Source organism: Bufo bufo, chromosome 1 (assembly GCF_905171765.1).
Source record: "Bufo bufo chromosome 1, aBufBuf1.1, whole genome shotgun sequence".
NCBI lineage: Eukaryota > Metazoa > Chordata > Amphibia > Anura > Bufonidae > Bufo > Bufo bufo.
In genome coordinates, this window is record NC_053389.1 from 758,623,387 (window position 1) to 758,640,758 (window position 17,372).

Genomic DNA, 17,372 nt, shown 5'->3' on the forward strand with positions numbered 1-17,372 from the left:
CTGAGCCTGTTTGATAAAACCTTCTTCAGCTAGACAACCCTTTTAATAAAGAGGACCTGTCATCATTCCCATCATGTCTTTCAGTAAATAATTCTGTTACATGTGAAATGACCATTCTGTAGCATTTATCCCTATGACTATGTTGTGCCAGAGCTCAATTATTCTCGTTAAATATTTTAGAACAAAGGTACAACTGTGCGTTACCAGCTTGGGGTGCGTCCAATCATCGCTGAGTGTAAGGGCCCTTGCACACAACTGTATGCCCTCCGCGATATACGGTCCGTGAGCGGGCCATATGTCCCGCAGCGGCATACATCATGCACACGGGAGTACACAGCATCATAGGTTACTACTCATACAAGCCTTTGAGTGTGGAACAATAGTCCCACGGGCAGCCCGACGTGCACAGCATCATTATAATCCGTGTGGACGGATCCGGCATTGCGGTATTTTTAATAACGGATCCGGCACTAATACATTTCAATGTAAATGAATCTGATCTGGAATTTTAGACAGAGATAATACTGTAGCATGCTGCGGTATTTCCTCCGTCCAAAACGCAGTTCAGTGACTGAACTGAAGACATCCTGAACGGATTTCTCTCTATTCAGAAGGCATTAGGATAAAACTGATCAGTTCTTTTCCGGTATAGAGCCCCTAGGACGGAACTCTGTGAAAGTGACCTTAGGGGCCTGCCGTTCCATAAAATCCGGAATGCACATGGCAGACCCGCAAATTACGGACCACAAAACATCCAACGGTCGTGTCTATGAGCCCTAAATCCATGGACCCTGTGCTGCCTATTTGATTGTGACACTGAAAAGATTAAACAGGGAAGATCAGAGGTTCCTCATTGGAGCAGGACCGCAGCTGTGTATTACAGCCATTACTCCGCTCCTAGCAGAGTGGTAGTGCCCACTCATTCACCATGACATGCTGCTGCCTGCCACTCACATACAGAAGCTCTTGTTAGGATGTAAATTAACCTAATGTGCCACGAATGCCACTGTCACCTTTTGTTTCACTTCCTCATTCGGTTCAAGATCTCTGCTAGCACTCAGTGAATGAAAGCACTCTAGTTACAGAGGCTAAAAATCCATTTATCTAGACCAGCGTTTTCTACACCGTTCTGCACTGAAGTATTAGGCACATTCTCTGGCTGCCTGTGCACCTAGACTGAAATCTACATGAACTGTAGATTGCTTTCATTTTCGGCAGTAGACTGGCATAAATTAGGTTAACTGTGCCGCTAGCCCAGACCACTTTTTTGGATAGTGCAAACGCCACTTGCAGCAACATTTTTGTCACAATGGTGTTTAAAAAGTTGCAAACAGAGGGTTTTTTTTCATAAAAAAGTGGCATAGGGAGATAATAACCCCCTCCCCTTTTAAATGAACAGAAGGAGCCTGTGGACGGAGTTGCTGAATGTGAAAAGTGGACAAAGAGCATTATAATGGTGTCACGGAGTCCCCCTTTAATGGGGCTAGCCCACAAAAATGTACCACCTATCTAGATGTATGATTGCTTAGGGTCCGACTGCTAGGACTTCCATTGCTCACGAGAGGAGGAGTCCAGTGCTGGACAATCTCCAGCAGTCCCATAAAGGTGCCTTCACACAGAGCGGAAAAATAAGCCACAAAACACGCAGCATAAAGACCTCACCCATATTAGCCTACAATGTCAGTAGGCCTCTTTAACCACCTCCGGACCGCCTAACGCAGGATTGCGTTCCGGAGGTGGCATCGCTGCGCAGAGTCACGCATATACGCGTCATCTCGCGAGACGCGAGATTTCGCTCAAAGCCGGCCCGTGCATGCGCATCGCGGGCCGGCAAAATTAAAAGAAGTATTTCGTCACCAGCCTGCCAGCAACGATCATTGGCTGGCAGGCTGGCGATTTTCAAAAAATCCAATCCAAAGTCATATAACAGATCATATTAGTAAATATGATCTGTTATATGGCTTCTCTGCTCCTCTGCTGGTCCTTTTCGTCGGTTGGATCCAGCACAGGAGCAGACTGAACTGTGAGTACACCAACACTACACCTTAGCCCCAGATCACCCACCTGCACCCCAATTAACCCTTTGATCACCCCTTTGATCGCCCCCTGTCAATCACTAGTGAAAGGAAAAAAAGTGATCAGTGTAAACTGTCACTTTTTTTTTTCCACTGGTATTGGCTGTTAGGTTTTAGGGATAGGTTAGGCCCCTTGGTTAGGTAGTTAGCGTCAGTTAGCGCCCACCCCACCGCAGTCACTTTTATTCGCTGTTTAGCGTATCGCTAATCAGCATTTGTACTTTTATAGTATCTGTAAGTGATCAAAACTGATCACGGTCAGATCTATAATAGTATTAGTGTCACCTTAGCTCGCCCTCCACCCAAAACGCAGTGTTTGCCCGATCAGGCCTGATCGGTCGCCCACACGTGCGTTCACCCACGCCCGCCCCACCGCAGTGACAAAAATACTTCAATTACTCTTACCGGTAATATGTTTTCCATGAGCCCATGACAGCACCTGTGAGAGATCCTCCTCCTTCCGGACAGGAAACAGGAACTTCCCAGATCTTTAAATTGGTCCCATGCCTTCCACCTTCAGTATTTGACAAGATTCCTGGGACCAGCAACGCACCTATATATAGTAAAAACTAACAACATAGGCGAGAAAACATAATAGAAAAAACTCTGCGCCAAATATATGCCAGGCATATCTCTTCTTTGGCACTATACTAAAGAGTAAATTTCTCCTTCTCTCTTTTTTTTTTTTTTTTTTCTTTTTTCCCATCATCATTCTTTATAAATAAAAGTCTTATTATTATTATATATATATATATATATATATATATATATTTTTTTTTTTTTTTTAAATAAGGGAGGGAATTATGTAGGTGCTGTCATGGGCTCATGGAAAACATATTACCGGTAAGAGTAATTGAAGTATTTCCATTACGCCCCATGACAGCACCTGTGAGAGACTAGACTAGATAATTATTAGGGAGGGACTACAGCCTGCAGCACCTTTCTCCCAAAAGACATATCCTGCACAGATGAAAGGTCCAACCTGTAGTGCTTGTAAAACGTAGAGGGAGAACTCCACGTTGCAGCCCTACAGATCTGTTCTATAGTAGCACACCCTTTTTCTGCCCAGGAAGAGGCTACTGCCCTGGTAGAATGGGCTGAAAAATCTGAAGGGACCTGACACTCTGATAGTGAATATGCCAAACCTATCGCTCTCTTGATCCATCTGGCTAAGGTACGGCTTGTAACCTTTGAGCCCCTGTTCTGACCCTGAAATTGAACAAAGAGTTGCGGGGTCTTTCTAAAGTCCTTTGTAGACTCTAAATACTCACAGACACACCTAACGTCTAAAGTATGAAAAGATCTTTCTCCCTCATTCTTTGGGTCCTGACAAAAGGAAGGGAGAACTATCTCCTGAGACTTATGGAATACAGACACTACTTTGGGCAGGAATGCAGGGTCTGGTTTGAAAACAATCCTATCCTCCAGAATCTGAGTATATGGTGGGGAAGAGGACAAGGCGGACAGCTCTCCTACTCGTCTGGCAGATGTAATGGCCACTAAAAATACGGTCTTACAGGACAACATCTTTAAGGGGATGTCCCCCAGAGGCTCAAACGGAGCCTTGGTAAGAGCAGAAAGAACCAGGTTAAGGTCCCAGGGGGCTGACTTAGATCTAACTATAGGACATAGTCTAGAGGACCCCCTAATGAACCTTTTGACCCAAGGATGAGTAGCCAATCGAAAGTCAAACAGGACACTCAGAGCTGAGACCTGCACCTTGAGAGTGCTGGGTTTAAGCTCTTTGTTAAGGCCTTCCTGCAAAAAGTTCAAAATTAACAGGATGTTGGGTGAGCTCAAGTCTAAGCCTGGACCTGCAAACCGAAGGAAGGTTTTCCATACTCTCAGATAGATTTCGGAGGTGACTTTCTTCCTACTAGCTAGGAGAGTCCCGATGACCTGTTCTGATAGGCCTCTAGACCTGAAGAATGTCCTCTCAAAATCCAAGCCGTCAGGTGGAGGTTCTTGACTTCCGGATGATGTAGAGGGCCCTGATATAATAGGTCCTGTATTTCCGGAAGCACCCAAGGATCGGCTATTGATAGTCTCCTCAACCAAGCAAACCAGACTCTTCTTGGCCAGAATGGTGCTATTAGTATCACCGTCGCCTGCTCCCCTCTGATCTTCTGGATCACTCTGGGCAATAGACTGATGGGAGGAAACGCATAGACTAGGCCTTTCCCCCACGACTGTGAGAGCGCATCTGTGCCTATCGACTGATCCTCCCTGCTAAGAGAAAAGAACTTTTTGCACTTTTTGTTTTCCACTGAGGCGAATAGATCTATCGTAGGGGATCCCCATAGGGCCTGTATTTGGTGAAACACTTCCTGATTCAGACACCAATTCGCCTGACTGAATCTGTGTCTGCTGAGAAAGTCCGCCTGGTGATTCTCTGAGCCTTTCAGGTGCACCGCTGAGAGGGACAGAACTTTCCTCTGTATCAACAAGAAAATCCTGGATGCCAGCTCCATTAGTCGATAGGATCTTGTCCCCCCTTGTTTGTTTATATAAGCCACCACCGAGGCGTTGTCTGATAGGATCCTGACATGCTTTTGGGACAAAAAAGGGAGACTTTTCTCTAGTGCGCACAGGACTGCTCTTAATTCCCTGGCATTTTGGGACTGAGCACTCTGGTCTCTTGACGAAGGACCTTGGAAAAACCCCAAAACTGAATGGGCCCCCCATCCCCAAGGGCTTGCGTCGGTGGTAATTATCAAGGGATCGTGTCTCACCCACTCTACCCCCTGACCGAGGTTCGAAGCCTTTAGCCACCAAGCTAGGGACCGGGTTACTGAACCCGGGACCACAATCTTGTGATCCAGGGATAGCGACCTCCCATCCCATTTGGATAGAATGAGCCGTTGCAGTATTCTGGACCTGAATTGGGCCCACCTCACAGCCGGAATACAAGCCGTCATCAGACCCAGAATAGACATAGCTTTTCTTAAGGGGACTTCCTTGACCTTGCTGAAAGACCTGATCTTCTGCTGAATCCCCTCCTTTTTGTCTGCTGGAAGATAAGATTTCTGAGTCTGAGAGTCTAACAGGATGCCGAGGAAAACGCATCTGGATGTTGGAATCAGGGATGATTTGTCCCAATTTATTAACCAGCCCAGGCTCATGAGGATCCCCAGGACCTTCTGTATGTGAGATTTCAACTGCTCTGGGGACTGCCCTACCAGGAGAAGGTCGTCCAGGTATGAGACTATAATGATGTCCGACCTCCTTACTTCCGCCATTACCTCCGCCATCAGCTTTGTGAAGAGCCTCGGCGCCTGTGATACCCCAAAAGGAAGTGCTCTGAACTGTAAATGGACGATTGATTCCCCCATCTTCACTGCCACCCTCAGGTATTTTTGGGACGAGGGATGGATGGGCACGTGGTAGTAGGCGTCCTTTATGTCTATTGAGGCCATCACGCAGTTGGGAAACAGATGGAGGACCGTGGAGGAGATGGACTCCATCCTGAACTTCTGGTAGGACAGATACTGGTTGAGACCTTTTAAATTTATAATCAGTCTGAACGTACCGTTGGGCTTGGGGACCAGAAATAGGGTTGAATAGAAACCCTCTCCTTGTTCGTCCATGGGGACTGGGACAAGGACTGCCTTTCCCAGGAGGTTGTTTATTTCCTCCGAAAGTGCCACCTGTTTTGGAGAATTTTGATTTAAAGAAGTAACTTTGAATGTCCTGGGTGGTAGTCTCTTGAAGTCTAGGCGATAGCCTTCCTTTATAATATCCTTTACCCAGGCGCTTGCGGTAATATTTCGCCAGGCTGGAAAAAATAAAGAAAGACGACCGCCCACCTGGGGTCTGGCGTCATTGTTGAGTGGAACCTGATGTTTGAGGTCTGGGTTTAAACAGGACACTTTTTGATTTATCAGATCTCCACTCCCTCCTTTTCTTTGGATCCCCAAAAGCCTTCCTTCTTTCATTATTCCGAAATGGCTTCCCCTGTTTAGGCAAGGACGGTGCTGGAAATCCTTTCTTTTTATCGGATGCCTTATCTAAAATGTCATCTAAGGCTGATCCAAATAAAAAATCTCCTTGGCAAGGCAAGGCGCAAAGCTTAGATTTTGAAGCTACGTCGCCCCTCCACCCTTTCAACCATAAGGACCTTCTGGCTGAATTGGATAGGGCAGCCGCCCTAGCGGAAAGCCTCAATGCATCAGCAGAGGCATCAGAAATAAAGTCCACTGCCCTGGACATAGTTGGTATTGCCTCAAGCAGCTGATCCCTAGGAGTCTTATTCTCTATATGAGACTCTAATTCCTCCAACCAGAGCTTTAATGACCTAGCCACCGAGGTAGTTGCTATATTTGGCTTAAAGGCAGAGGTGGAAGCTTCCCAATTCTTCCTTAAGTATGCGTCAGCCCTTTTGTCCATGGGATCCTTAAGGGACCCTAGATCCTCAAACGGAAGGGCTGACTTTTTATTTATTTTAGCTACAGGAGCGTCTACCCTTGGTACCTCCTGCCAAGCTGAGACCTCCTGATCATCAAAGGGGTACTTTCTCTTGACCGCTCTAGGGATAAAGAATTTTTTATCGGGCTTCTCCCATTCACGTTTAATCAGGTCCTTTATACAGTCCTGAATGGGGAAAACTCTAGACCTTTTGGGCTTAAGGCTCTCAAACATCAGCTCTGGTCTAGACCTGGACTCCTTTTCCTCCCCCAGCTCCATCGTGGATCTAACCGCCTTCAATAATAGGTCCGTATCTTCAGCTCTAAACAACGGCTTCCCTGTCAAATCCTCGGAAGAGGAATCTGAGTCTACAATAGCGCCCTCCTCAGACTCGGAGTCCGTAGTATCCTCCGCTACCGCCTGGGCCTTCTTATGCCTGGATGAGCTAGGCAGGGATTTTCTAAGCTCCTCTACGGACAAACGGACTTCATTTTTTACTAAATTCTGGATACTCTGTAATAAAGATGGCGACTCCTCTGCCACTAACTTATCCAGACATGGCTGACAACATGTCTTGGAGTAAGATGAATCCAACTTCCTCTTGCAGATTCCACACTCCTTAGCTCTTTTGTGGGAAGCTTTCCTTGGGGCCTCTTTAGCCTGCATTTAATAAAACATCCCATCAGTTTAACCTGGCCAAAATAATAACTCCCCAAAGGGAGATGGTGGGGGTTAACCCCTCTTACCCCCAGGAGTACCATGCTGGGTTCCAAAAGCTGCTCCTGTCTGTCGGTGCGCTGTTGTACATCCCCTTCTTCCTGCATTATCGTGCTGTGTAAAGGGAGGCAATCGAGGGCTGTAGGTGCCGCTTGTGCCAGTCGATCCTGCTGCTACTCCCTCGACGCTGGCTGGCCGGCGTTCCCTTTTTCAAATGGGCCGCGCAGCGCCCGCCATGTTTTAGCTCCTCCCCTTCCGGCCGGTGGAACGCACGCGTCACTTCCGGCGCGACGCGCGCGTCCAGCACAGCCAGCCTCAATGAGAGGGAAGACGCAGCTCCCCCCTCATGCCGCGACTTCGCCGGCAGGCAGGGACACGAGGCAGCCCAGGCATCCCCCTATGGCTCCGAAGAAGGGAAGAAAATGCAGACGCCGGACTTCTCAGCGGCTCCTAGTGGAGACTTACGCCGACAGGTACCTCCACTAGGTTTCGTCTTAACCCTAGAGGTCCTGCAGCCACAAAATAGACCTGGAAAGAAATCCTCCTGTCCCTGGACAGGAAACAGGAAAGAACTGAAGGTGGAAGGCATGGGACCAATTTAAAGATCTGGGAAGTTCCTGTTTCCTGTCCGGAAGGAGGAGGATCTCTCACAGGTGCTGTCATGGGGCGTAATGGAAAATATATATTTTTTGATCACTGCACATTCATTTTACACGCACTGCGGCGATAAAAAAATCAGTTTTGATATTTTTTATCAACCGCAGCGGCCTCCGGTACTTCGCTAGCCTCCCCTTTGTAAGACAGGTTTGCTTTTTTTCTTGGGTAGTCTCAGGGAATACCCCTAAATTTAGTAGTCCAAAATGTCAAACAGGGGGTATTCTTCTGAAGAGGCCTACAGGATTCTGACCCAGTCGGATGAGGAGTGGGAACCCTCATCTGACGAATCTAGCGGGTCAGAATATGAACCTGTGGAAAGCAGTGGCTCTCTGACCCAAAGTTCGGACGAGGAGGTGGAGGTCCCTGGCAGCACCAGGCGTACCAGGCCCCGTGTCGCTAGACCACAGGTTACGCAGGATCCGCTTCAAGAGCAGCAGAGTGGGGCTGTCGCTGCCGGATCACGTGGTGAGGCATACACCAGCAGCGCAGCCCTTCCTGGACCTAGTACCAGCACTGCCGTACAACATGGTGACGTGGCGAGCATCAGAAGGGCAGTTGAAGCTGGTACGGTGGCACGTGCACTAGTTACCCCGTCGCAGCCACCGCACAGACAGGCCCGTAGAGCCCCTAGAGTCCCTGAGGTGCTGGCAAACCCTGATTGGCAGTCACCAACTTCAGCCGCACCTGTAGTTCCCCCTTTCACCGCCCAGTCTGGAGTTCGGGTTGAGACGGCTCAAATCGGTTTGGCCCTGGGATTTTTTGAGCTGTTCTTGACTGCGGAGCTCTTGGACTTAGTCGTGGCAGAGACCAACCAGTATGCCACACAATTTATAACCGCAAACCCGGGAAGCTATTATGCCCAGCCTTTCCGGTGGAAACCAGTCCAAGTTTCCGAACTTAAAATTTTTTTGGGCCTTCTCCTCAACATGGGCCTGACAAAAAAGCATGAATTGCGGTCATATTGGTCAACGCACCCGATTCATCACATGCCCATGTTCTCTGCTGCTATGTCCAGGGCACGATTTGAGACCATCCTCCGTTTTCTGCATTTTAGCGACAATACCACCTCCCGTCCCAGAGGCCACCCTGCTTTTGACCGGCTCCACAAAATTCGGCCCCTCATAGACCATTTCAACCAGAAATTTGCAGATTTGTATACCCCTGAGCAAAACATCTGCGTAGACGAGTCCCTAATACATTTTACCGGGCGCCTTGGCTTCAAACAATACATCCCAAGCAAGCGTGCCCGGTATGGGGTCAAATTGTATAAGCTCTGTGAAAGGGCCACAGGCTATACCCACAAATTTCGGATCTATGAGGGAAAAGATCAGACCCTGGAGCCGGTCGGTTGCCCTGACTACCTGGGGAGCAGTGGGAAGACAGTCTGGGACTTGGTGTCACCCTTATTCGGCAAGGGGTACCATCTTTATGTGGACAATTTCTACACAAGTGTGGCCCTCTTTAGGCATTTGTTTCTAGAACGGATTTGCGCCTGTGGCACCGCGCGAACTAGTCGCGTGGGCTTCCCCCAACGGCTTGTAACCACCCGTCTTGCAAGGGGGCAGAGGGCTGCCTTGTGTAACGAAGAACTGCTCGCGGTGAAATGGAGAGACAAGCGTGACGTTTACATGCTCTCCTCCATTCACGCAGACACGACAATCCAAATTGAGCGAGCAACCCGTGTCATTGAAAAGCCCCTCTGTGTCCACGACTATAATGCGCTCATGGGAGGGGTGGACTTCAATGACCAGATGTTGTCTCCGTATTTAGTTTCCCGCAGAACCAGACGCTGGTATAAGAAGGTGTCTGTATATTTAATTCAATTGGCGCTGTACAATAGTTTAGTTTTGTTCTCTACAGTAAGGCTGGGAGAACAGGATCCTTCCTCAAATTCCAGGAAGAGATCATCGAGAACCTCCTTTACCCAGGAGGTTCCGTGGCCCCATCCACCAGTGTAGTTAGCCGTCTACACGAGCGACATTTCCCCAGTGTCGTTCCTGGTACCTCAACCCAACCGTCACCCCGAAAAAGATGTCGTGTCTGTAGCAGGAGTGGAATAAGGCGTGACACCCGCTATTTCTGTCCTGACTGTGCTGACCACCCTGCCCTATGCTATGGAGAGTGTTTCCGGAAGTACCACACACAGGTACACCTAGCATAGGGATTGCATCTCACAGGACAGGCACACAGGGCTATTAGGGCCCATTCACTCACAGCTGCTGCAAACCTCTCCTTTCACTTGGGATAAAGTGCATAACGTACTTCGCCACATCTTTGGGCGATTTGCGCTTTGCACATTGTCCCATGGGGAAGGAGAGGTTTGTTCTATAAAGGTAAAAAAAAAACTAAACAAAAAAAAAAAATACCGGTAAGTAAAAAAGTTAAAAGTTCAGTTAAAAAAGTTTAAAAAAAGTTTCTATGTTCTGTTCAAAAGTTAATAAATTTATTGCATTGAAGCCTGGTTTTTTCTTTTTTGTTTTGTTTTTTTTACCTTCCAGGTGGACCAACCGATCGACCAGCTGCAGCACTGATGTGCATTCGGACAGAAGCATTGCGCTGCTGTCAGATTACACGCAAGTCGGTGTATGCGGCGCTGCAAGACGAGATTTCTCCTCTGCAGTAAAAGATACGTTTGCCGAGGCATATGAGCTGAGGAGGTGGCGGTGTTCATATACTTTGGCAAACACTTTGTATATATAAAAAAAAAAATCCCGGCAATGATTTATTCATCCACATCGATTGATGTGAATGGAGAAATCTAGTTTGCCAGGGCATACGAGCTAAGTGGGTATGGATGTTGGGCGGAGCTCCTATGTCCTGGCAGACGCCTTTCCCCTCCTTTTTCTTTTTTTGGCAGAGATTTTTTCATCCACATTGATCGATGCGAATGAAGAAATCTGTGCCGTTCATTTTTTTCTTTCAGCCCAGAGGCTGAACGGAAAAAAAAAATCTCATTACCCGTATGCTCAATATAAGGAGAATAGCAGAAACTCCTAATGCTGGGCATACATGTAATGATTGCGGAGACCCTCAAATGCCCGGGCAGTACAAACACCCCACAAATAACACCATTTTGGAAAGAAGACACCCCAAGGTATTCGCTGAGGGGCATATTGAGTCCATGAAAGATTGAAATTTTTGTCCCAAGTTAGCGGAAAGGGAGACTTTGTGAGAACAAAATCAAAAAAATCAATTTCCGCTAACTTGTGCCAAAATTTTTTTTTTTCAATGAACTCGCCATGCCCCTCATTGAATACCTTGGGGTGTCTTCTTTCCAAAATGGGGTCACATGTGGGGTATTTATACTGCCCTGGCATTTTAGGGGCCCCAAAGCGTGAGAAGAAGTCTGGTATCCAAATGTCTAAAAATGCCCTCCTAAAAGGAATTTGGGCCCCTTTGCCCACCTAGGCTGCAAAAAAGTGTCACACATCTGGTATCTCCGTACTCAGGAGAAGGTGGGGAATGTGTTTTGGGGTGTCATTTTACATATACCCATGCTGGGTGAGAGAAATATCTTGGCAAAAGACAACTTTTCCCATTTTTTTATACAAAGTTGGCATTTGACCAAGATATTTATCTCACCCAGCATGGGTATATGTAAAAAGACACCCCAAAACACATTCCTCAACTTCTCCTGAGTACGGAGATACCAGATGTGTGACACTTTTTTGCAGCCTAGGTGGGCAAAGGGGCCCACATTCCAAAGAGCACCTTTCGGATTTCACAGGTCATTTTTTACTGAATTTGATTTCAAACTCCTTACCACACATTTGGGCCCCTAGAATGCCAGGGCAGTATAACTACCCCACAAGTGACCCCATTTTGGAAAGAAGAGACCCCAAGGTATTCGCTGATGGGCATAGTGAGTTCATGGAAGTTTTTATTTTTTGTCACAAGTTAGTGGAATATGAGACTTTGTATGGAAAAAAAAAAAAAAAAAAAAAAAAAAAATCATTTTCCACTAACTTGTGACAAAAAATAAAAAATTCTAGGAACTCGCCATGCCCCTCACGGAATACCTTGGGGTGTCTTCTTTCCAAAATGGGGTCACTTGTGGGGTAGTTATACTGCCCTGGCATTCTAGGGGCCCAAATGTGTAGTAAGGAGTTTGAAATCAAATTCTGTAAAAAATGACCTGTGAAATCCGAAAGGTGCTCTTTGGAATATGGGCCCCTTTGCCCACCTAGGCTGCAAAAAAGTGTCACACATCTGGTATCTCCGTACTCAGGAGAAGTTGGGGAATGTGTTTTGGGGTGTCTTTTTACATATACCCATGCTGGGTGAGATAAATATCTTGGTCAAATGCCAACTTTGTATAAAAAAATGGGAAAAGTTGTCTTTTCCAAGATATTTCTCTCACCCAGCATGGGTATATGTAAAATGACACCCCAAAACACATTCCCCACCTTCTCCTGAGTACGGAGATACCAGATGTGTGACACTTTTTTGCAGCCTAGGTGGGCAAAGGGGCCCATATTCCAAAGAGCACCTTTCGGATTTCACAGGTCATTTTTTACAGAATTTGATTTCAAACTCCTTACCACACATTTGGGCCCCTAGAATGCCAGGGCAGTATAACTACCCCACAAGTGACCCCATTTTGGAAAGAAGAGACCCCAAGGTATTCGCTGATGGGCATAGTGAGTTCATAGAACTTTTTATTTTTTGTCACAAGTTAGTGGAATATGAGACTTTGTAAGAAAAAAAAAAAAAAAATCATCATTTTCCGCTAACTTGTGACAAAAAATAAAAAGTTCTATGAACTCACTATGCCCATCAGCGAATACCTTAGGGTGTGTACTTTCCGAAATGGGGTCATTTGTGGGGTGTTTGTACTGTCTGGGCATTGTAGAACCTCAGGAAACATGACAGGTGCTCAGAAAGTCAGAGCTGCTTCAAAAAGCGGAAATTCACATTTTTGTACCATAGTTTGTAAACGCTATAACTTTTACCCAAACCATTTTTTTTTTACCCAAACATTTTTTTTTTATCAAAGACATGTAGAACAATAAATTTAGAGCAAAATTTATATATGGATGTCGTTTTTTTTGCAAAATTTTACAACTGAAAGTGAAAAATGTCATTTTTTTGCAAAAAAATCGTTAAATTTCGATTAATAACAAAAAAAGTAAAAATGTCAGCAGCAAAGAAATACCACCAAATGAAAGCTCTATTAGTGAGAAGAAAAGGAGGTAAAATTCATTTGGGTGGTAAGTTGCATGACCGAGCAATAAATGGTGAAAGTAGTGTAGGTCAGAAGTGTAAAAAGTGGCCTGGTCTCTCAGGGTGTTTAAGCACTGGGGGCTGAGGTGGTTAAAGGGGTCTTCCTACTAACAGGAGGACAGCTGGGAGTCCCAAGCGAACACTTAAACTGAGGTCCAGTAGTCCTCTAAGGCTGGGTTCACACTTGAGCGTTTTACAGCGCGTTCAAACGCGCTGTAAAACGCTCAACACATGAAAACCAATGCTTCTCTACGGCCCTGGTTCTCAGGCTGGGTTCAGACCTGAGCGTATTTGATATGCGCGTTTAACGCGCGTTTTTATGCACGTTTTTTGCAATAGTAAACGCGCGTTTGTGTGATTGACTGCAGTGTCCTATGGCCACAAACGCGCGTCAAAACGCCCCAAAGAAGCTCAAGAACTTGTTTGAGCGTAGGGCGTTTTTCAGTGCGTTCAAACGCGCTGTAAAATGCTCAAGTGAGAACCAGGGCCATAGGGAAGCATTGGTTTTCATGTGTTGAGCGTTTTACAGCGCGTTTGAACGCGCTGTAAAACGCTCAAGTGTGAACCCAGCCTAACTTGAGCGTTTTACAGCGCGTTTGAACGCGCTGAAAAACGCCCTACGCTCAAACAAGTTCTTGAGCTTCTTTGGGGCGTTTTGACGCGCGTTTGTGGCCATAGGACACTGCAGTCAATCACACAAACGCGCGTTTACTATTGCAAAAAACGTGCATAAAAACGCGCGACAAAAACGCGCGTTAAACGCGCATATCAAATACGCTCAGGTCTGAACCCAGCCTAAGACAGGCATGCCATGCCCAACCTGCGGCCCTCCAGCTGTTGCAAAACTCCAACTTCCATCATGCCTGGACAGCCTTCAGATATCAGGGAATGCTGGGAGTTGTAGCTTTGCAACAGCTGGAGGGCCGCAGGTTGGGCGTCCCTACTCTAAGAGAATGGACCAGTGGTGAGTGTGTGTGACCACCGCCCAATTTTCTTCTATGGAACTGCTGGAAAGAGCACGGAGCACAGTACTCGCCAGTCCCAGTACACGCATGCTCCATTCCCTGGGGGACACCAGGACCTCCTTTTCATGATTGCTTGTGGTCCTAGAGGTCGGTCCACCAGGGGATGTGTTGTTAGTGGTACAACCCCTTTAAAAAGGAACCTGTCACCGGGATTTGATGTGAAGAGATGAGGACATGGGTTGCTAGATAGCCGCTAGCACATCCGCAATACCCAGTCCCCATAGCTCTGTGTGCTTTTATTGTGTAAAAAAAACGATTTGATACATATGCAAATTACCCTGAGATGAGTCCTGTCCCTGACTCATCTCACATACAGGACACATCTTGGGTTAATTTGCATATGTATCAAATCGGTTTTTTTACACAATAAAAGCACACAGAGCTATGGGGACTGGGTATTGCGGATGTGCTAGCGGCGATCTAGCAGCCCATGTCCTCAGCTCTATACACAAAATCCTGGTGACAGGTTCCCTTTAAGCTACCTGCACATGAGTGCAAGTTTAAAGAGGTTCTGTCACCAGACCAACCGTATTAAACAAGGCATCTAGCCTGGTAGGGTTGATCCAGCTGAGTAAACCGATATTTATTTATTTTTGGGTGTAAAGGGGTTGTGGAGAATTTTACACTTGTATTTTTATGCAAATGAGGCATTGGAGCACTGGGAGCTGGGCTTATGCCGACGCCTTCATTGTTAAAAACATGCCCCTCTCACCTTAGATCAGGGATCAGCAAATTTTCGGCAGTCCAGCTGCTGTGAAACTACAACTCCCAGCATGCACACTTGCTCAGCTGCTCTTGTAACTCCTATAGAAGTGAAAGGAGGATTCTGGGAGTTGTAGTTTCAGAACAGCTGGAGTGACGGAGGTTGCTGATCTCTGCCTTAGGCCTCATGCACACGGCCGCTGGGCGGCCGTGGCCGTATTGCGACCCACAAACGGCGGGTCAGCAATCCACAGCCGCGTGCATCACAGATGCGGACCCATTCACTGGAATGGGTCCGCAATTCCGTAGATGCGGAACGGAGTCACGGAACACCGGAAGGACTACGGAGTGCTTCCGTGGAGTATCTTTCCGTTGTTCCGCACTGCAAATAAATATGACATGTCCGGACAGACCACGGACCCATTCAAGTTGAATGAGTCCGGCCTGCTGCACGGATGTTGGCCGTGCATTGGGAATCGCAATTGCGGTCCCCAATGCACAGAACGGCCGTGTGCATGCGGCCTTAGATTGACAGCGCCTGGTTTGCAAACACAGCACGTCTTCTGCTGCTTGCAGATCAGCGAAGAGGATTAGTGCCCACGTGTCGGTGACGTCACTGAACCCAAAGTGAAGGTGACTGCAGATGCAGCCGACGGCGCCTCCACTTCTGGGTGGAATGATGTCAACAGCGTGTAAATTTCTCCCAAACCCCTGCACCTACAAAAAATAAAATAAGAATCTTACTCAGCTGGATCAACCCTACCAGTCTATATGCCTAGTTTAATAAGATTGATCCTGGTGACTGAGCTGCTTTAAAATAAAATCGGCACAGACTCCGGTGTGTTACTTTCGTTTTTTGGTGTGGATTTGATGCAGTTGTGGCCCAGATCCCATCCACATAGAATTGACAGGCTGTGTATTTCAAAATCCACATGGCAGGTCAATTTTCACAAGGAATAAAAAAATAAAAAAAGCAAAGTGTATATGAGACCTGCCTAATCTTTGCTCGTACAGTATTACATCGCAATCTCTCCGCACAAGAATCCGCGTGAAAAAACATCCATAATCTGCAATGCGTGCAGGTAGCCTTAGAGGGGTTGTGCAAGAATAGAGGGACCTGTAAAGGGAAGTTTACCTGCTTCCTGGCGCCGGCTGCCCTTCTCCTACAGGCCTGCGATGCTCCCTCGCTGCAAACGTCCGGTTCCTGGCTGTGGCCGAAACCCGCTCCCCTTACGTCATGACAAATCGTCACCGCCACGGCCAGTGATTGGCTGCAGCGGTGTCAAACCAGATGTTTACAGCAAGGGAGGCCTGGAAATGAAGGGTCGGGGAGCAGGTAAGTCATCTTCCCTTTTCAGGAACCAGCCCCCCCCCCCCCCCCCCCCAATTCTTGCACAACCCCTTTAAAAGTCTCTTTTTACAACACGATTGTGGTAGACAAAAGAAATATACACCAGGTAAGTGTTCAGATACTACATTAGTGCTTTATTTTGTCGTCTCCCTGTCCTGAAAGTAACTGTATACACAAATGTGGTGTGAACAGGAGCGTAGCGCCACAGGTCACTGCTCCAAAGGCAAAAGGCCACATGGGAGACCACTGAAAGTCTGCGGCAGCTACGGCGAGTCAATAGGGTAACATGGAATCGGCTCTACGCAAAACCATCAGACGATGGTAGCTCCCCCCCAATAGCCACTGGGGGTTTGCGAAGCTGGATCCAAAGCTGCAAGCTGATCACTGAGCCAACCTCAATCTAGAGACAATGCAGGTGATGAGCGGCGCCCGTGATCAGCGGCAGAACACCATGGGCTCATGGAACAGTAATGTCACCTACCATTTGATACAGAACCACTGCTTCTAACAAGTCCTAGCATCCCTTGTCATCACTAGGGTTGGAATGATGAGAGTTATAGTCCAGTGAATAACTGCAATACATACTTCAGGGCATGCTGGGATAGATAGTCCTACTAACAGGCAGTATTATGGGAACGTCTATCATACCCCTTATTACTCACCTTTAAAAGCCGGTCATCCAGCCCCAGCTCATGGAAGCGCAGCGCAGCCATACCCACGTGTGGAACCGGGGAGGACTGACACCACAGAGTCGAACCAGCAAACCAGAGCGCCGCCTCACACCATAGAAACTACATCGTTACCACAGCAAACCATAGAGTTTTATCGAGGGATCGCCTTTTCTCTCTGCACTCCAGCGCCATCGGGTGGTAGAAGTGTGCAACTGTGCATGTGCTTCCGTTTACAGCACTGTGGAACCTAGGCAGCAGAGAGAAGCCGCATTGTGGAAAATAAACTTTGCCGAGTTATTAAAATATAAAAAACATAAACATTTCAATATAATAATCTACGTTGTGACTAGAACCCCCCTAGTATGTTATTAATGGAGCAGGTGCACACACTGCTGTTTATCTGTGAGGTTTACCCTGGGTTTACAATGGTAATTCCCAACTTTTTAGACTGTCAAAGAGGGACACTTATGGTTCATGGTGTGAAAGCTCCATTTTTCCTGCATATCTATACACTTCATTCGATTTCTCTTACGAAATGGCTCAAAAA

At 47.1% G+C, this 17,372-nt stretch overlaps 1 protein-coding gene across 1 annotated transcript in view; it reads right to left on the bottom strand.

The window, feature by feature from the left end:
* The window catches only part of DDX56 (DEAD-box helicase 56), a 49,870-nt gene extending 32,922 nt beyond the window's left edge, over positions 1 to 16,948 (bottom strand). Inside the window, exon 1 of the mRNA XM_040414575.1 lies at positions 16,817 to 16,948. Within this exon, the coding sequence (XP_040270509.1) occupies positions 16,817 to 16,867 (51 nt within the window). The 5' untranslated portion in view covers positions 16,868 to 16,948. The remainder of the gene's footprint in view (positions 1 to 16,816) is intronic.
* Between the last annotated feature and the right edge of the window lie 424 nt (positions 16,949 to 17,372).